Below are 21,436 nucleotides of genomic sequence, written 5' to 3' on the forward strand. Positions count from 1 at the left end.
ATTTTAATTTATTTCAATTAATGATGCTTTTAGCGCTTTCATGTTTATCCACCCTCACGTTTTTATCCAGCGTCTTCCAGCTCCGAGTCACGGTGAAAGGATGAACTCCCTGCTGCTGGTCAGTTGAATCTGTCCGTTCCTGTATTTAGACTGTAAACACATGAACACAATGTTTTCTTTAGTCTTCTGTTCTGTGAGCTCCAGGCTTGTGAAAGATTCAGGAGCCTCTGAAGCAAATGCGCTCCGTAACTCTTCAGCCTCCATCTCAGATATGACTCTCGGAAAGGATTTTATTTACGCACAAAGTTGAAAATGTACAAATTGTAATCCATAAAAATGATGGACAGGCTTCAGATTTTTCCATCATTTAAAAAATAAACCATCTACTTTCTACTGCAAATGTTTTATTACACTGAAAATAAGATGAAACTAACTTTTCAGCAGAGCTAATTATCACTAAGTGGATCTTTAATATTCATAAATGACCATTTCCACTGGCTTTAAGTGGCATGTCAAAGTATTCACACCCCTTGACCTTTCCCATGTATTGTCACATTACAACCACTAACATACAGGTGCTGGTCATAAAATTAGAATATTGTGATAAAGTTCATTATTTTCCATAATGTCATGATAAAAATTAAATTGTCATATATTTTAGATTCATTGCACACCAACTGAAATATTTCAGGTCTTTTATTGTTTTAATTTTGATGATTTTGGCAAACAGCTCATGAAAACCCAAAATCCCTGTCTCAAAAAATTAGAATATTATGAAAAGGTTCTCTGAACGAGCAATAAAAATAATCATCTGAATCAACAAAGTAACTCTAAACACCTGAAAAAGATTCCTGAGGCCTTTAAAAACTCCCAGCCTGGTTCATTACTCAAAACCGCAATCATGGGTCAGACTGCTGACCTGACTGCTGTCCAGAAGGCCATCACTGACATCCTCAAGCAAGAGGGTGAGAAACGGAAAGAAATTTCTGAACGAATCGGCTGTTTGCAGAGTGTTATATCAAGGCACCTCAGTGGGAAGTCAGTAGGAAGGAAAAAGTGTGGCAGAAAACGCTGCACAACGAGAAGAGGTGACCGGACCCTGAGGAAGATTGTGGAGAAGGGCCGATTCCAGACCTTGGGGGAAGCAGTGGACTGAGTCTGGAGTAGAAACATCCAGAGCCACTGTGCACAGGCGTGTGCAGGAAATGGGCTACAGGTCCTGCATCCCCAGGTCAAAGGTCAAGCCACTTTGAACCAGAAACAGCGGCAGAAGCGCCTGACCTGGGCTACAGAGAAGCAGCACTTTGGACCACTGTTGTTCAGTGGTCCAAAGTACTTTTTTCGGATGAAAGCAAACTTTGCATGTCATTCGGAAATCAAAGTGCCAGACTCTGGAGGAAGACTGGGGAGAAGGAAATGCCAAAAATCCAGAAGTCCAGTGTCAAGTACCCACAGTCAGTGATGGTCTGGGTGCCATGTCAGCTGCTGGTGTTGGTCCACTGGGTTTTATCAAGGGCAGGATCAATGCAGCAGCTATCAGAAGATTTTGGAGCACTTCATGCTTCCATCTGCTGAAAAGTTTTATGGAGATGAAAATTTAATTTGGTCTGGAATCGGCCCTTCTCCACAATCTTCCTCAGGGTCCGGTCACCTCTTCTCGTTGTGCAGCGTTTTCTGCCACACTTTTTCCTTCCTACTGACTTCCCACTGAGGTGCCTTGATATAACACTCTGCAAACAGCCGATTCGTTCAGAAATTTCTTTCTGTTTCTCACCCTCTTGCTTGAGGATGTCAGTGATGGCCTTCTGGACAGCAGTCAGGTCAGCAGTCTGACCCATGATGGCGGTTTTGAGTAATGAACCAGGCTGGGAGTTTTTAAAAGGCTCAGGAATCTTTTTCAGGTGTTTAGAGTTACTTTGTTGATTCAGATGATTATTTTTATTGCTGTTTGCCAAAATCATCAAAATTAAAACAATAAAAGACCTGAAATATTTCAGTTGGTGTGCAATGAATCTAAAATATATGACAATTTAATTTTTATCATGACATTATGGAAAATAATGAACTTTATCACAATATTCTAATTTTATGACCAGCACCTGTACATATATTTCACTGGAATTTTATGTGAAAGTCCAAAACAAAGTGTTATATGGAAGGAAAGTTATACATAATTAAAAAAACATTTTTCCCTTCCCGTTTCCTCTCAGCGGTGTCATCTGACCCACAGGACAAATATTAAAGGCTTCAGAACGATGACGTGTAAAGACAGAACCGGTCGGAGCAGCTGGGGCTGTTTGGAGGGGAGCGGCCTGCCCAGCACCGCTTTTTATCACCGGTAAAATATGTAGAAGTAAATTAAAACCTGTTGGCTTTAAAACAAAAACTATTTTGGCATCAGAATCTGTTTTTCAGGTAGTTCACTGGAAAGTCCATCCATCCCTCTGATGTTCAACAATAAGGTCTGGTTTGGGTATAAATAACCTGCTTAGGGAGATCAACAGAAGCAGTAACTTAGATCAAAATGGCCGAGGCAGAGCGTCACCTGAAAAGGAAAATGATGAGCACATAGTTGAGTCTATAAATAAATAAATACTGCCTGATGAGGCCTCGGTGTTAAAGCCGCACAACGAATTAACTTCAATAACCCAAAAGTTTATGAGCAAACAGATTTCATCCTCAGGTCAATGTTTCATCAATAACCTCTAGGTCAGCTACACTCACCTAAACTAAGTAAACTAATGATGAAATATAATAAACTAGTAAAAATATTACAGGAATAAAACCAATAACATGATTCAATGATGTCACTTCAATATAAATTATGAATGTTGAGAAATCAGGAAATTAGAAACAGAAACGCCTGGAAAAGTTTCTGATCTGCAGCTGGAAGGCGGCTCAGGTCAGAGGTCAGAGGTCAGCCCAATCTCTGGTTTACAGCTGGACGAACTGAAGCTGACTCTAGATCTACAACCCTAGATCTGTGAAACCAAAAACATCTCTGTCAACCGTTTTCCGAAAGAACATGGAAGATGGAGGAATATTTCCGCAGATCCCGTCCTCCACTCGGACAGGACGCTGAGCTCATGAAGATGTTACCGTTTCCCTCTGGAACATCGACTAGACCTCATTTACTGACAGTACAAGAATCATTTTTAACCAAACTTAACATTTGCTTACAGCATGCTAAGTGTTTTATTCTATGAACAATTTGTTGATATTGTGATTCTATGAATGTTTTATTTTAGTTTTAGAGTCGAAGAAAAATTTCCACCATGATAGATTAAATAGTTTCATTTTATTTTTTCTTCTACGAGACTCTACAAAACGTCTCAGAATAACATACATGAGACAATGAAAGCAAAAATGTGAATTTTTTGCTTGTATCTGTATAACAACCAGATTAGTTATTCTTCTGTGATTCATAATTAATTTGTTTATTGATTTTTGCTCATTAGGTTTCCTATGTACACATTGAGAATGCTTCTTATTTCATGTCTCATTTTTTTTGTTCCTCCTATAATCGATGGAGATAAATAGGTATTATTTAGAATAATAAAGGTGTTTGTCATTTAATTAGCTCTACATTTTTAAGAATATTTAAAAAGTATGTTTTATTAGAGAATTTATGGTGCCAATAATTCCAGGATTAGTAGTAAATAAAAACTTTGTGCTATTAGTGATGTAGTTATGTTAGTTGTATTACCACCCCCGCGCCACTAGAGGCAGCAGTAGACCTGGAGATGCAACTAAGAAGCAGATTTAGAAGTACACCGAAAGCTACAGAATTTAAGAACTGTGAGCTGCGCTGAAGTAAATAAAAGAGAGAAGTTCAAATACATGCTGAGAGTGAAACTCCGTCCTAAAGGTGAAAATATATCACAGATTTTAAAAAATAAAAACGGGAGAATAATATGAAATAGCGCCCCCTTCACTTCCATAGTGCGATGGTCCCATTTCCAGGTATGAGACTGCCAGCGGTCCGTCCCGTTTGCTGCAGTGAAGTGGATTTGGACTGATTCAGGTTTCATACCTGCTGCTTTTAGGGTGCATCACAGCAGCCCAGGATTAGAGTCCTGAATCAGACTCTAATCCGTTTGTCTAGAAAGTCCGATTCGTTTTGGAGGTGAGAATGCAAAAGGACCGGAGACCGCTCCAAAAGCAGGACGTTAGATACAGTGCAGGGCATTCTGGGTAATATCTGCTCTGCAGGTCAACGTGCCGACAGAAAGCAAGGAAAAGCAGAATATAAATGGTTTAAAGCTTTTTATTACTGTAGCGAACTGCAGCTGCTGTCATTTTTAAACCTTTGATAAATGAAAACCTGAACTATTTACCTCATTTGTTTGAATAACAATCAAATATGATGACATATTTCATATGTCTCATATATATGAAGCATGAGTCAAGGTTAGTTACATTTTGACAGTGGCAATTCTGTAATAAATTCACCAATATAAAAGAGCAATTTGCTTAGTCCTCTTGCATTTTGATAGAAACCAAACTGCTTATAGATTTATATTAAGGGAGAATATTTACAATCAGCAATGTCCTCCGCTTTAATCTAAGCCTTGTTTATAGAAATCGGGTAAGAAATAAAGGCGCTGCCATCATTTTGTGACAGATTCCTGCTCATCCCGCATTGGAACAGCCTGGTTTAGTGGACAGACTCACCGCGCAGCAATGGCGCCTGCAGGAGCGTCGCTAGCGTTGCGGCTAACAGGATGTCCAAACCAGTAAAGTATATCAATGGAGAAATCCTACAGCCGCTAAAACCTGACACCGCTTCGTTTATGCTTACTTTTTGTGAAGGAGGAAGTTGCGCTGCTCTTCTTCAGAGGGTTTGTGTCGATTCCTTCAGTAGCTGTTGATGCAGCGCCCCCAGAGGCGAAGGGGGGAACAGGGTTCCAGTTAGTTTGGGTCGTTTCCGTCAGGCTCTCTCGGCTTCCCCACCAGAATGCTGAGCGCTGGTGGAGGTGGGTGCGAGAGAGGCAGCTCTTCATTTCTTTTCTTAGGGTCATATTTTTCTAGTTAAACAATTAACGAAGTACTGTAAGAATATTTAACATCTACAAATATAATTTGTAAAGTTTTTCTCGTGGTTGGGCTGGAAAGATGTGACCCTATGAGTGGGAGCTGGTGTTCGTGGCTGACCACTCAGTCACGGCGCTAACCGTGTCTTATTTTTCAGCCTGTCAGACTTGCCTGCAGTCAAAGCCACATTGTGAAGAGTTTTTTATTCTGTATTGTACTGGGTGACCGACAACTAAAGAAGAGTTACACCAGCCTCCTGGCGGCGTTCAGTTTGTCACCTAATGCTGAGATCAACTCAAAACCTTCTGCGACCGACGTGTTGCTGCCCTGCTCTAGCAAAGCATGAAGAGTTCAGAAACAATATGAAATGGGAAAAATGTTATTAAATGATTAAGTCGTGTTTTAGATTGTTCTTGAAAAACTAATCAGTCACGGCTGCACAGTGAACCCGTAGATTCTTTACAGCCGCTCCTCTCTTGCAGGTACTGCAAACCCCCGCTAAATCTTTTAGGGGTACCCGACTGTACCCCCCTACTTTCACCCCTGAGTACCACCACCACGAGCTGGCCGTTCCTGTCAAAATAAAAGAAACATTCAAATTACAGACAATACAATTATACAGTTCACGACCAATTAGCAGCAATAGTCCAAATTAAGAGTCTGTCCTGGGAGGAACCGCCACGCTGTAGCAGACGCCACTAGAAGGATTAGTCCGAGCTGGTCACCAATCAGCCCAAATCTATGGGGTTCCATTTGTATCAAAAATAAGTAGAAGTCATGTGTAGATGTGTCGTTGCTATGTGTTGTTGGTCTATGTTGCATATGTGATGAACGTCGTTGGTCCTTGTTGCTATTGCCTGTTTTCTGCGTCATTAAAAAGTCCTGAAGTAGGTCATGTATGATCAAAATGTTTATTAGATATTACAAAAATGTTGGTCTTTCAATATCAGTGGTTTCAATAAAATTGTTTTCAAAATGTTAAGATTTCTACCTCGTATTTTCTTTAGGCATTAGTCAGGGCAGCTAACGAGGCCAAGGGGTCCTGGCCCAGTGAAGGAGGTGCTAAATTTCTTTTTAAATCTGTGATACATCTTCATTTTAAAAAGAATTTTCACTGTTGGCATGTATTTGAACTTCTCTCTTTTATTTACTTCAGCACACCTCACAGTTTTAAACAAATTCTGTAGTTTGACATACTTCTAAATCTGCTCCTTAGTCGCATCTGAGAGAATATCATTTTAAGGGAAAAATATGTTGATTCAAAATTTCATGACATCAACAAATCCCAAAAAAGTTGGGACAGGTATTAAGTGGCTGGAAAAAGGAAATTGAACATATAACAGCTGGAAGACCATTTAACACTAATTAGGTCAATTGACAACATGATCAAGTATAAAATGAGCTTCTTACAGTGTCAGTGTCTCTGAAGCCAAGATGGTGAGAGGATCACCGATTCCACCACTGTTGCGCAGAAAGATAGTGCAGCAATACCAGAATGGTGTTACCCAGCGTAAAATAGCAAAGTTATCATCAACTGTGCATAACATCATCAAAAGATTCAGAGAATCTGGAACAATCGCTGTGTGTAAGGGTCAAGGCCGTAAAACTACTGGATGCTCGTGATCTCCGGGCCCTTAAACATCACTGCACCTCAAACAGGAATGTCAAGGAAATAACAGCCTGGGCTCAGGAATACTTCCAGAAAGCATCGCCAGTGAACACAATCCACCGTGCCATCCGCCGCTGCCAGCTGAAACTCTGCAGTGCAAAGAGGAAGCCATTTCTAAGCAGCTCCACAAGCTCAGCCGTTTGCACTGGACCAGGAGTCATTTAAAATGGAGCGAGGCAAAATGGACGACTGTTCTGTGGTCAGATGAGTCACGATTTGAAGTTCTTTATGAACACTGGGACGCCATGTCATCCGGACCAGAGAGGACAAGGATAACCCAAGTTGTTATCAACGTTCAGAAGCTGCATCACTGATGGTCTGGGGTTGCATGAGAGCTGGTGGCCTGGGCAGCTTGCATGTCTGGAAAGGCCCCATTAAAGCAGAGAGCTATGTTCAGGTTCTAGAACATGTGCTCCCATCTAGACGTCGTCTCTTCCAGGGAAGACCCTGCATTCTTCAACATAATGCCAGACCACATTCTGCAGCAATCACAATATCATGGTAGGAGAAGGATCTGGGTACTGACATGGCCTGCAGTCCAGATCTTCACCTATAGAGAACATTTGGTGCATCATAAAGAGGAAGGTGCCACAGAGAGGCCCAAGACGATTGAACAGTTAGAGGCCTGTATCAGACATGAATGCAGAGCATTCCTATTTCTAAACTCGAGAAACTGGTCTCCTCTGTCCCCAGACATCTGAGTGTTGTAAGAAGAAGGGGAGATGCCACAGAGTGGTAAAAATGGCCGTGTCCCAACTTTTGGGATTTGTTGATGTCATGAAATTTTGAAACATTTTCCCTTAAAATGATACATTCTCAGTTTAAACTTTTGATCTGTGATTTGTGTTCTATTGTGAATAAAATGTAGATGTTGGCACCTCCACATCATTGCATTCAGTTTTTATTCACAATTTGTTTAGTGTCCCAACTTTTTTGGAATCCAGTTTGTAATTTGCACATTATTATTATTATCCTAATGCCAGAATTAATAAAGACTTTGTGGCATTTTGATCTAGTAATGTAATTATATTAGTTGTGTTACCACCCCACGCCACGAGAGGCAGTAGGAGGCCCAAAAACATGCGACTAAGGAGCAGATTTAGAAGTACGCCGAAAACTACAGAATTTGTTTAAAACTGTGAGGTGTGCTGAAGTAAATAAAAGAGAAGTTCAAATACATGCCAACAGTGAAAATTCTTTAAAATGAAGATGTATCACAGATTTAAAAAGAAATTTAGCACCTCCTTCACTGGGCCAGGACCCCTTGGCCTCGTTAGCTGCCCTGACTAATGCCTAAAGAAAATACGAGGTAGAAATCTTAACATTTTGAAAACAATTTTATTGAAACCACTGATATTGAAAGACCAACATTTTTGTAATATCTAATAAACATTTTGATCATACATGACCTACTTCAGGACTTTTTAATGACGCAGAAAACAGGCAATAGCAACAAGGACCAACGACGTTCATCACATATGCAGCATAGACCAACGACACATATGACTTCTACTTATTTTTGATACAAATGGAACCCCATACAAATCAGCCACACTGGACGAGGGATAGGAGCCAGCTTTACGCCGACCAGGACGGCGGGCATGAAGCCAGCAACCAGGACGACAGGTAGGCAGCCGACAGGTTATCCAGTTGACAGGCGGACCGTCGGTCGGGGACAACCAGAACAGCGGGCAAACAGCAGCGGCTATCAAAATAAATGTTAGAAATGGAATCTGAAAGCATCCAAACTCCAGCACTTCACCTACCGCTGAGCTCTTTATGTCGTGCCTCTGACAGGAAGGAGGAAACTGGTACAGGCGGCCTGGATACACAACAGAAGCTGCGCTAAAGCTAAGCTAACAAACAGAGTGCGGGAAGATTCTTACCACAAGGACGATGGATCGGCGATCAGAGCGTCGTTATTTGAGCACGCATTAATTTGCGGCTGTTATGCAGAAAATGTAAATAAATCACAAGTAAGAAGCTTGATGGAGAGAGGTGAAGCCTGCCTTACCTAGCGTGCAGCACCAACAGACGCCGAGGTCTGAACCGGAAGGAGAACATGATGTCAACCAGGTGAGGGAGGGTTCTTTATATACAGGCAGCCAGCGCCACAACCAATCAGATTCAGGCTCTTGTGTGGTGCGTTCAAAGCCTACAGGACATACTGTCACATTCAGTTTAGATCAGATCAGATCAGGCTGGACTTCCTGAGGGAAATGTGTGGCTTGGATATCCAGACAGCAGAAACTTGAACTTAAATGATCTATAATTTCTACTTGGGTTTTATAGTTAAGTAGCTGAAATTGGATAATTTTTCTGCATTTATGTTTGGGTAAATCGTTGGTGCTGGATTTATTGTGGATGTTCAGGTTAATCCTCTGATGTTTTGAATTTTCTCCATAAAGAAGTTGGTAAATCCATTTCAGGTCATGTTTGTGTCAGCTGTTGCAAATAAAGCTCCAGTGTCGTTCATGTTTTTGTTTATGATTTCTTTGCGTGTTTTAGTGTTGAGCGATAGCCTCGCAGTCTGTGGGACTCATAATAAACGAGAAGTTGAGTTTTAACTCTTCATTCTCCCCGACAGCAGAATGTCTAGTTGATCTGTTTGCTCATTTCTCCATGGAGATTTGTTTCTACCAGATAAAGTCTGCAACTTAATGGAATCAATGACACCTGAAGAGTGGAAATCATCTATGGTTACAGCTTAAAGGTGAGGAGGAAGAGTAGGTTTGATTAAATGTTTCTGCTGTGTTGTCTGTGACAGTCGCTGTTTGGCTGAAAGAGTCAGTGGTGGTTGTGTTTGCAAAGATGACAGTGAAATGATCAGACGAATGTGGTGGGATGGTGTTCCACCCTCCCCCACTGCGCACCGGGTGCAGCAGGAAGCGCACCGTTGATTGGTGGCCGGGCCGCTGCAGCATCTTCGTTTCTCCCGCTGTTGCTGCGGTTGGCGGCTACATGTCGGCTCGTATGTTTGATCGGCTCGTCTGCGATCGTAAGTGACAGTTTTGCTATCCGTGGCTGAGATCATGGTTGGGTTTTGGGTGCTACACTTATCGTGCGTTTCTGCAGTGTTGCTCTGATGGCGTTGCCGGCTGCAGCTGGGGGTTGCTGTGGCGTGTGGCTTCAATCTGGTCCTCACCTGCTGACCCACTTCCTCCCGGGTTAGGCTGTGTTTCCACCCCTGGGTAAGCTACCTGCTGTTTAGTTTTTTATTTCTTTTATCTGGATCCACCATTAATGGGTTTTCTGTTTCAGGCAACTGACTGCAGCGCTTTGGACGCTCTGCTTCTTGTCTTCCTGTTTGGGCCGCTCTCAACTGAACTTGTTGCTGGTTGGGCGGGGCATTACTCTTCTGGCCTTATCCAAGGGCATTTGGAACTGGATGACAAAGATTTGTTCCATTGTTTGAAGTGTTTTCTTTTACCGTTTGTATTTGTTTACTAATTTGTGTTTATTTTCTTTTGCATTGCATGTTTTATTTTATTTCTTTTGGAATAATTGAACTTGTCTGTCCTGGTTCCTTTTGTTCCAGGGGCCGAGTCGTGGGCCTGAAGCCTCGTTTTTAAAAGGAAATGTTTTAAAGAAATTGTCTAATAAAATATTGTTCACTGCTAAGTCTGTATTCGGGTGCATCTTGTTACCTTTTAAAAAAAGATCTCCACCTGCTGGTCACACAAACATGGGACATATGTTGCTCCATACCTGGTGTTGCCTCTGACCTGTTGATGTTTAATGTTGCTGCTGAAGTGCAGAGATCTGCTTTTGGGCCGGATTTCCAGGCAGTCGGAGCATCACAGCTCGGCTGTTTCGCTCAGTCTGTGGAGGGAAGGATGATTTCGATTTCAGCTGTTTGTGTTTTTTGGTGAGGGGAATGTTTCGTTCGGAGTCGGGGGAATGTTTCGTTCGGAGTCGGGGGAATGTTTCGTTCGGAGTCGGGGGAATGTTTCGTTCGCAGTCGGCCACGTGGATTTGTCTGAGATTCTTCCCGTCTTATCAGATCCAAAGTGTGAGACTTTTTTCTGCTCAGTTTCAGGTGAGCTTCCTGGTTAGGCTCAGGTGTCCTCTGTTGATTTGAAGAGTTGTTGTTTTTTCCAGAACCAGCATTTATCTCAACATTCACTTTCCATTACACTGAGCTTTTCGTTCAACCTGGGCTGATCAGCTGGGAAACAGGAAAAATAGGGTAAGAATCCGAGTAACTAAACTGGATATGACATAAGTTTAACAGGCAAAACTGTGAAATAAGGAGGGAGCAGGATGAGTAGTTTCCCCTTCAGCTACAGACTGCCAGTGAGAACAACGCTGGGACTTCATGGGCTCTTTGCACCTAAGGCGTTGACGTCACATCTCCAGGAGCTAATGCGGCTCACTTTTTTCCGCTTTGAGTTACCATGACTGGTAGAAAAGACTAAGTTGTATTTCAGATGCAAAAAAACAATACTATTAACATTGTTGTCTTCCTAATATAATGGGCTTTTAAGTTTTCGTTAATTTCCAAGCGATCCTGAATTAAGAAGATGGCTTGTAAATATCTGTCGCTACCAGCTAACGCCGCACAGCAAAGTTTGCAGCCTTCACTTCACTCCGGATCAGCCTAAAACTACCGGGGACACGGATGGTAAATAAAGGAGCCTCCCTGAGTTATTTCCATGGAATCACTTCTATATTCAGCCTGAAAGAGTTTATGGGAACCAGAGAGCAGACCAGAGCCAGACAGCCGAGCGGCTGATCCGCCTGTACATCCTGCTGTAAACACCGTCCTATCTGAGCTCTGAACAAGAAACATGCAAAGGTAATAAAACGAAATAACACGGAGACATGAAGCAACACGGTCGTATTTTTCTAAAAGCAGCAACTTTGAACCTGAACAGCTGAACCAGATCTCTGACACCAGAGCTGCGCTACTGTCAAGCTATGAGGCTTGTTGAGCTTCGTCAGGCTTCGGAAGTAAAAAGCCCGAACCGGAACCGAACCCCGTTAGTCTGTGACACTAACGACAATAAACACACATAATATACTTGAAAATAAGATAAATACATTGTCCGTTAGAATGTTTAGATACTTAAATAGCACATTTTACAAGAACAATGTCCGAGAATATTGCCTACTAGCATAAGCTAACGTTAATGTTAGCCACAAAGTTTAAGTAAAACTCACCTTCGTGTCAGTGAATGTATAACGAGGCGAACATCTAAAACCTTTCTCCAGCTGACTTGTTGGGGCTTCGGATCGATGTACAAACCTTGGCCAAGCACTGCAGCACCTGATGTAAATGATATTTGTATTGGATCAGAAACAATCGAGCCGCTTTACCCCGAACGCGGAAGCTGAGGTGCAAAGAGCCCATTCTGTGTGAATTCAGAGATGGTTAGCACTATTGGCTTTGCTACATGTTGTGATGCAAGCGTTCAAAAACACTGTGGCCCCGCTGGTTTTAGGCTTTGAAAGATCAAACTTAATCCTGGCATTGGCAGCAGGAAGGCATTATCAGCTCTACCAAAGTCTGGAAGGAAGGTGCCTGTCAGAGGACCAACACAGAAGGCTGGATGTGGAGATAAAAATTACAGCAGACTACCATGATGAATAAATGGATTACTACAGAAAACGTTTTGGGAGCGTTATCGTATCTTCAGACAAGACGGAGGCAAACTGGGAAAAGACGATTGACTAACATTCTCAATGCTGCCAACAACAGGAGGTTTTCTCTACAAACACAGAACAATAACATTAAGATCAGCACAAAACCAGCAGGCGTACACTGTTCCAAAACCAACCGATAAGCGACCGACTCCCAGGACTTAAGCCGGAAACGGAGCTGTTGTGCTTCCCCATGTCCCTCCTCCAGCACCTATGGAGAGACCAGACTGCTCAGGGGAGGCTCCACCTCCAGGGAAACTGGTGGACAGCAGTCTCCCAGTACTCCAACTGGAAGCTCCAGCAGAGGTTCAGCCAACTGGTGCTTGTGGTGCCACCCTGAGTGTGATGGATATCATTGGAGAGCAGTGAGCATCTGGAGTGACTGCAGCATAAAGACTTCTGGTTCTGCAAGGCCAAGTCACTGGTTTATCAGTATCCATGGCTACCATTGCAGCATGAAGACTAAAGAACAACCAATCAGAGAACAGGTTGTTGAAAAATGGAGCGTTTGGGTCATCACACAACGTGGACACCAAATACTGCACATCACCACAAACACACTGTCCTCACTGTGAAGCAAAGTAGTGGCAGCATGATGCTGGTTAAGGTAGAAGGTAAAATGAAACTCTAGGAGAACATTTGGCTTCCATCTGCCAGAGAACCACGTCTTCAGATAACATTTATTTTCCAGAAAGTCGACGACCCAAAGCCTCCAGTTAAAGCTGCACAGAGATAGTTTGTTCTGGAGAGGCCTAGTCAAAGCCCAGACCTATTAACAGCCGATCCCCCATCAACCTAGCAGAGTTGGAAGAGTTTATGAGGAAGAAATGAGAAAAACTGCAGCATCCAGATGAGACCGACCCACACTGACTGCTGCTGGGACAGCAGCCAGAGTCCAGTTTAATGTAGGCAATTTTTCATACATTTTTATCTAGAGCCACATTTTGTTGATCACGTTTGATTTGTAAAAGCAACAAAAAAGAGAAAAACATCCAATGGATTTTCATAGTTACTGTAGGAAACAGGTTTTTATGGCTCATCCTGAAAGTTCAGCCACTGCTCGTTTTTTCATTCGTCATGTTTCTGAAACAAGAACGTTTGAAAAAGTGAAGGACTAAAGTGAAGGCAGGTAACCAGTCAGAGCAGCTGGGCTGTTTGAGCGGAGCGTGGCCTTCCCAGTATCTGCTGTCGTCACCAGTAAAGTATTCAGAGCTAAATTTAAACCAACAACAAACAAACTGGCAACCGCCGGAGCAGAGCCACTGACACAAGCTGCATTTCCATTATGATCTTTGTTAATATTCTGTTGGTGTAAAAAACAGCGACGGTCTCCTGCTGAATGGAGTTTTGTCCTTTTGTTTCTTTTCTGTTTGTCTTGTGATAAAAATGAGCAGAGAGAAAACCTCCAGCTGCCTTGATGTCTATTCTGTTGTGGGATTTTCCCAGAGTGGAGACAAACTGGACGTTTTACACCAAGTGTGTGCAACAGGAAGTTTCTGGTACTTTCCTCTTGATTGTCACCTGGTGGGTAATTATTGTTTTTATTTCCTGCAATGAATTTACGGCCAGTGGGAACAACATTTCAGAATGTCACAAATACCTTCAAACATTATGTTCTGGTCAGACGTTTGTCTGCAATGAAAGCTGTTTTATCTGGGATTCTACAAAAAACAGAAGAAAAAAAATATTTTAATAAACTGGATGAAACTGAGAAGTTACATTTGATCAATTATTGCAGTGAAATAATTATAGCTTTTGGTTTATTGTTTGTAATGGAACATTTGTTTTTTTTACAATATTAAAACATGAATCTGTTTGCATTGAAAATCAATAAAAACTTGTTACAAAAATGTTGGTGAGTTTCAGGTATTTCCATTCCTTCCTCTGGATAAACAGCATAAATCTCCAGTGGACATGACTCAGAGCGTTGCGTTCGACTCAAACAAACAAAACCAGAAATAAAGCACAAGTCAGGTTGGTTGAATGGTACATATTAAAAAAAGACCACTTCTGAACTTCATATTTAAAATAGAATCTCAGCAGTTAAAGTTTAACATCGACCTACGTAAGACATGACTTGTCAAGGCTCCGCCCCTTCCAAGACTCGCCTGAGGTTTTCCTGTAATCACACGTCCTTCCTCCTTGACTTGAACATAAAAAACTTCCAGCAAGCCTCTCTCAGATTAAACTGCCAGGATCTGCTGAGAGATCAGAGCTTAGCAGGAACTTTGGATGCAGAGCAAATAGTTTCCAAAGAAGCCAGAAGAAATGCCTCCAAAATCTCTGGACTTGTATTGCCCCATCTGCAAGGACGTCTTCAAGGATCCTGTTGATTTGCTCTGCAGCCACAGCTTCTGCAGAGAGTGTTTGAATAAATGGTGGAAGGACAAAATAACCCCAGACTGTCCGATCTGCAGGAGAATATCGCCAATCATCAATGGCATTTCTGGAGAGGTTATATGCCGGCCGCATGGTGAGAGATTCAAGCTGTTCTGTGTGGATGACGAGAAACTTTTATGTCTCGTCTGTCAGCATTCAGATGGTCATTATGGACACAAACTCCAACCTGTGAATGAAGTAGCTCAGGGTCGGAGAAATGAGCTGAGAAAGGCCCTGAGGCCGCTGCTGGACAAACTGAAGGTGTTCAAAGAAGAGAAGGGAAACCTGGATCAGACAGCTGAATACATTAAGCTCCAGGCCCAACAAACCGAGGGACGGATCAAGGAACAGTTCAGGAAGCTTCATCTGTTTCTCCACAAGGAGGAAGACGCCAGGATTGCTGCTCTGAGGACAGAAGAAAGCAAGAAGACTCAGAAGGTAAGCCTAAAGATCGATGCCCTGAGTAGAGAGATCGCTGCTCTTTCACGGACAATAAAAGACACAGAGGGACTGATGAAGGCTGAGGATGCCGTAATGCTGCAGAGCTTCAGGACTGCCGCAGAAACCATCCAACAGCGCCTCCTGCTGGAGAATCCTCAGCCTGTCTCTGGAGCCCTGATAGATGTGGCCAAACACCTGGGCAACCTGAGCTTCAACATCTGGAACAAGATGAAGCATCTGGTGTCCTACACTCCTGTGGTTCTGGATCCAAACAGCGCGAACTTTGAGCTCATCCTGTCTGAAGACCTGACCAGCGTGAGATGCGGCCAGAAGCAGAACATTCCCGACAACCCGGAGAGGTTTGACTTCTTCCGCATCGTCCTGGGCTCGGAGGGCTTCATGACGGGAACCTACAGCTGGGACGTCGAGGTTGGAGACAACACAGACTGGTTTGTGGGAGTCGCCTCCCAAAGCGTCCAGAGGAAAGGAACCCATCCCAGCCGTCTGTGGAGAATCGGCTGCATTGACGGTCAGTACGTGGCCCGGGCCCTGTCGGAACCGTCCACGGTTCTGGAACCGATGGGAAGGCTGAGCCGGATCAGAATCCATCTGGACTGGAACCGGGGGAAGCTGGTGTTCTTCGACCTCGACACCAACACACACCTTCACACCTTCTCACACTCATTCAGTGAGAAGCTGTTTCCGTACCTGAACACGGTGAATGCGTCTCCTCTGAGGGTAGTACCTGAGAACCTCTGCCTGAAGTCCAGTTAGAGCACAAAGCAGTGCTGACCCGACACGTTGGGGTACATATATATATATGTCACTCTGTCCCCACTGCTGTTCTGCATAGGCCTGAACCCCCTCAGCCAAATCATCAACAAGACTGGCTACGGATACCGACTCAAGAACGGGGCCACCATCAGTCACCTCCTCTACATGGATGACATCAAGCTGTACGCCAAGAGCGAGCGAGACATCGACTCACTGATCCACACCACCAGGATCTACAGCACTGACATTGGGATGTCATTCGGACTAGAGAAGTGTGGCCGGATGGTTACAAAGAGAGGGAAGGTCGTCCGCACAGAAGGGGTCTCACTCCCAGAAGGAACAATAGCAGACATAGAGCACAGTTATAAGTACCTGGGAATACCACAAGCAAATGGCAACCTCGATGAGGTCACAAGGAAAGGAGCCACAGCCAAATACCTCCAACGAATAAGGCAAGTCCTGAGAAGCCAGCTCAATGGCAAGAACAAGATCCGTGCAATAAACAGCTATGCCTTACCAGTAATCAGATACCCTGCCGGAATAATTAGCTGGCCAATGGAAGAGATAAAGGCCACGGATGTTAAGACTCGGAAGCTACTAACCATGCATGGAGGGTTCCACCCCAAATCCAGCACCCTGAGACTGTACACAAGCCGTAAGGAAGGAGGCAGAGGACTAGTGAGTGTGAGAGCCACTGTCCAGGATGAAACATCCAAGATCCATAAATACATCAAGGACAAAGCCTCAACGGACGATGTGCTCAGCGAATGTCTCAGGCAATGGGGAACAGAGGACGAGGTGCTGGAGGAACCATCATGGGAGGACAAGCCCCTACATGGGATGTACCACCGACAAATAACTGAAGTGGCTGATATCAGGAAATCCTACCAATGGCTGGAGAAAGCTGGACTCAAGGACAGCACAGAGGCCCTCATCCTGGCCGCACAGGAACAGGCCCTAAACACCAGAGCAATAGAGGCTCAGATCTACCACACCAGACAAGACCCAAGGTGTAGGTTGTGCAAGGAGGCCTCTGAGACAGTCCAGCACATAAAAAACATATTTATTGTTTTTGCAGAAGAAGCTGCAGAATCCATCATGATGTGAAGTTTAAAATATTATCCCACTGTTCAGTTTCTGAACAACATTTTCAAAGATTTGCAGCCTCATGTCTCATTTCATGAACATTTTTCTCAATGTTTCTTGGTGAAATGTGTGATTTAAGTTGCCAAAAAGTTTATGAAATTATGACTCCATCAAGCCGAAGGGCAATAAAGAACCAGAATAAAGTTAATTAACAATATTTATTGTTACACAAATAAGAGGGTTTAACTTTATCCATTCATTGTCAAACACCACTTCAGGCGGACAAACCCGCATAAACCACTGCAATGTTCACTGCAAACTTAAGATGCACTCGATTCACTGCAGAATGATGACATGCAACCCAAACTCAAACTCACACCAAACAGGATCGGGTCTCAGATATTTAAGATTAACAGCAACATGGAAGGTGTTTGTTCAGGAAGTGACCCAAAAACAAACGGAGGACAAAACAAATTAAATAAATTTGAAGTTGTTAGCAAGTACTGAGGGGAGACAAACCATCCAAAACTGGGTGGACTAACAAAAAATAAAATCAAACTCTAAAAGGACAGCAGGAAGCAGTGATACAACTGTAAAAACAGAAATATAAAAATGACTAAATGCTTATTAAACCACTTTAATCAAATCAATCTAAAACACATTAAAAACACTGCATACCTGTGGTTTACCACACCGACTCTAAAGCCAAACTTGAAGGATCTGGTGCAGAACTACCAAATAAAAATCAACAATATAGAGAAACATAGAATTCAATCTGGTTAAAAGAGACAAATGTATAAAGTCTACCTGCGGCGTCGAACAGCCCAGGTAACGGCGCCACCGGAACCTCACTGATATGAAAAGCACAATTTAAAAGAGTTTTCCTCCAAACACACACCTGGTCACACTGAACGCTCCACCTTCCTCAGGCTGAGGACGGAGCGCCACCTGGTGGTGCCACTTGGTGTTGATGCGCAAATAAAAATATCTAAAACTGACGGACTTTGTGTTTTCTTTTTAAAGCTCATTAACAGACGAAATGGGAGAATACATTTGGCTAATTGTTCTTTAGCTGCTCTGAGGGTAAAACGGCTCTTTGACTCTAAAGCTTGAATTCATTTCTGTTTAGAAATGAGATTTTTTTTAATCTGGTTTGCTGTTTGATGTGAATCAGTTCTGCATTAATAAACTGAACTAAAGTTTTCCTCTTACAAAGTCCAACATGAACAGATTCCCAAATGAAAAACTTGAACTTTGACAACCAGAAGGAAGGAAGAAAAATCTGAAACTTTTTCTCCAGTTTTGGTTCCTTTGCGTGTCTGAGATGATGAATCCTCTTGGTCCTGTTTTTTGTCGTAATGTCTGGCATGAAACTGTTTTATTTACCGGCAGACCGAAGGAGACGCCTTGGGGCATTCGGGGCATTTGTCTATTTTAGTCCAGGATTGCATAACTTGAACATTAAAAAGTGGCTGCGGTGAACAGAGGAACCCAACCGGTCGGTTTGTAACGCCGAGCTCCTGCTTCCTGCCTCACAGGCTGGCAGGTAAAATCACAGCCTGCCTGAGTTTCTCTCCATGTCGGCTGAAAGGACCGGATGAGTTTCAGTGGCTTACAAAAGTTTTCACACCCTTGAACCAGAAACAGAAATGTTTGACTGGAATTTAAAGTCCAAAACAAAAGTGGTTTACAATGTCAGGAGCGTCGCGTCATTCTTTAGACTCCAACAGGTTTTCTCCAACTTCGCCCTGAATTTGGCTCCATCCGTCTTCCATCAGCTTTGACCATCTTCCCTGCTGGAGAGAAGCGGCCCAGAGCATGATGCTGCCACCACTGCACAGTGGGGATGGTCTTCAGTGATTTTCAGTTCTCTCAGCATTGATCGTACACCAGGTGCCAAATTATTACGCAAATTGGATTCAAGTGTCATAAAGATTTAATGTTTGTTCCATGAAACTCACAGATGGTTTTGTGTCTCAGGGTTAGTGTTTGGATCACTGTGATTAATCTCATCACCTGGGCTGATTAGTTCACCATCTGAGCTCAACTAAAGGAAACTCACTAAAGAACGATGTTCCACATGATCAATCAAGCTTCAAGCAATATGTGAAAGAGAAAAGATCTCTGCTGAACCGTCAGATAGGAATGAAAACTAAAACCGACGTGTGATCTTCGTACTCTGGAGAGATTTGTGGCTGATTCAGATGAAGGAACAATGAGGAAAGTTTCTGTTATACAGTCAGGGGGTTCAGAGAGCAGCTGCTGAAATGCCTTTATAAAGCAGCAAACAGTGAAGCTGCTGGTTCTGGAGACCCACGAACCCGAAGCCGTCGGCTCCTCCAGAGGCTGGATGTGACTCATAAACCGACGTTTTTTTGTTCAGTAACATTTATTTACACTCTAATCGTTCATGAAAATTAAACTGATCATCATTTGCTTGGACCAATCAGAAAAATCTGAGGAAATATCACTTCAGGATAATTTGGAACCAAAAGTAAAGTTCAGTTTAGTTCTGGTCTGACCAAAGACCGAGTCCAACATGGCTGCTGGTGGCTAACGGCTAACCAGACTCCTGATGGCTTGCTTTAACAACAGCTGCCTTCTCACGGACAGGGCAACTTGTCAGGTTGTCTGATGGTTGCCCTAAGTTCCTGTGGATGACTTGGTCTCCATCTTGGCTCCTTGTTCAGCCTGGAGGTTCAGCTGGGCTTTGACTAGGCCTTGTCTTGGTTCCACTGGGCCAGACTCTTTGGGTTCTGGATGCTGAGCGCTCTGCATGCTCCTCCTTGATGCCGTTTGCTCCAAATATTCTCTGAACCTCTGAGGCGTCACAGATCAGCTGGACTAACACTAGACTAGATTAGACACATAGCCATCAGAATCTCGAGGTTCTGATTTGGTTGTTTTAGTTCTGCTCTCTGTGTTCATCTTCAAATAAGGTTCAAAAAATACAAATAGAGAAAAAGTTTGTATTTCTGCCTTTCACTTCAGAAACTGAAACTCATAAATTCATCACACACAGAAACACTTTAAATATTCATTCAGTGGCAGAAGATCAGAAAACGTTCCTAAGATCAGTAAAGATGTTAGACGTCGGGGCTCAGCATGGAGATCAGTCTGTCGCATCGCTCAGGTGGAATAAAATATACAAGTTTCATTTTCTATTAAAAGAGAAAAAATATGTAGCCACTTTGTTTCTGAGTTGTGCTTACAGTTCAATAAATAATGACAGTTAAAATAATGAGTTAGAATAAATAAGTTTTTCTGTAAACATGAGGTTTACAGAAAAACTAACCCTAACCCTTTCAAACATTGGTTTGAGATCAAAGTTTCAAATCCTCGTTATTCCAGATGTGAATCCCTAGAAGTGAACTATGGGGTGAAATTTCTTTCTGATTTAAAGCAGTAACAGTTTGGAGAAATTCACTTATAATTTAATCACCACAAATAATAAATAATTCATTTTCTCTCTTGCTCTCGATGAAGGCGAACGCTTTTTCCCTCTGCTCCCTCCCTGCCCATTCCTGCCCTGTTTTTGTCCTGTCTTTTTCTCTTTTTCTATATTTTTGGAGCCTTTCTTTGCACATCCTCCAAATCTATAAATTATGGATCTGGTCAACCGATCTCTCAATGCAATTGATCAAATTTTCTCTACGAAAAGTCTGGGCACAGGAGAGCCTCTTGTCCTGTGGGGACACACCCGGCGGGATTCACCCTGGATTTATTCATGATAACAGGATTTCTGCTGTTTGGAGCTTGTGGATTCCTGGATTATTGACAAATTTGTGACAGACTTGGCCGAACTAGCGAACACTCAGACTGTTGGTGTGGACAGAGACGAGGACTCTAAAACTCACTAACGAGTTGGAATCGATCTTGGAGAAGTTGCTAGTTTCGGCTCAGTGGAACAACCAAACTAATTTGAATGATTGTGAACTGGGATGTATCGGAGAGACTTTAGGGAAGATTGAAATTTATAAGATTTATAATCTTCCCGACCTAAGACATTCTGTTTCTGAATTGGCTTTCCCCGTGTGGCCTTGGAAGGGCTGCATATCTCTAATCTCCTTGAAGATATCTAAACGCTCCTTCCCACCTCACCCCCTCCTGTTTCCATGGAGTTGTGAAGCTGAACGCTCCTAAGGACATTCCTTGATAATACCTCTATCAAACTCTGCCAGGGGCTCAGTAACGTTTCTTCATGCCCCTTTGACGTCACCGCCTTCACTCATGTCTTTGTTTTGTCTGAAATTTGCCATCTGCCCTAATGTGTCCTTTCCTCTTTTTTTGTTTTAGGTGGGGTACTCCCCATTTAACCCAGAAAAGGATTATTTTAGTTTATTAGTAATATGAGAAATTGTGGAGTACACACTATTTAGATCAATATTATACAGGCCAGAAATGGAATCA

At 42.9% G+C, this 21,436-nt stretch overlaps 1 protein-coding gene and 2 long non-coding RNA genes across 3 annotated transcripts; 2 read left to right on the forward strand and 1 right to left on the reverse strand.

The window, feature by feature from the left end:
* Positions 1 to 8,027: 8,027 nt before the first annotated feature.
* On the reverse strand, positions 8,028 to 8,821 carry LOC148159825 (uncharacterized). The gene is made up of 2 exons (XR_015762920.1): positions 8,718 to 8,821; positions 8,028 to 8,525 (listed from the first exon to the last, which is right to left on the reverse strand). It is a non-coding gene; the product is annotated as an uncharacterized LOC148159825 (long non-coding RNA).
* Positions 8,822 to 9,475: 654 nt separating this feature from the next.
* Positions 9,476 to 10,324, forward strand: LOC106928749 (uncharacterized). Its single transcript, XR_015762964.1, has 3 exons — positions 9,476 to 9,701; positions 9,779 to 9,894; positions 9,965 to 10,324. It is a non-coding gene; the product is annotated as an uncharacterized LOC106928749 (long non-coding RNA).
* Positions 10,325 to 14,106: 3,782 nt separating this feature from the next.
* Positions 14,107 to 18,024, forward strand: LOC148159826 (nuclear factor 7, brain-like). The gene has a single exon (XM_088005908.1). It carries the CDS (start codon positions 14,615 to 14,617, stop codon positions 15,938 to 15,940), a length of 1,326 nt encoding a protein of 441 aa, XP_087862034.1. The 5' UTR covers positions 14,107 to 14,614; the 3' UTR covers positions 15,941 to 18,024.
* The last annotated feature ends 3,412 nt before the right edge of the window (positions 18,025 to 21,436 follow it).

This window comes from Poecilia mexicana, unplaced genomic scaffold (assembly GCF_051168715.1).
Source record: "Poecilia mexicana isolate PSO_F unplaced genomic scaffold, ASM5116871v1 scaffold_5, whole genome shotgun sequence".
Classification (NCBI taxonomy): domain Eukaryota; kingdom Metazoa; phylum Chordata; class Actinopteri; order Cyprinodontiformes; family Poeciliidae; genus Poecilia; species Poecilia mexicana.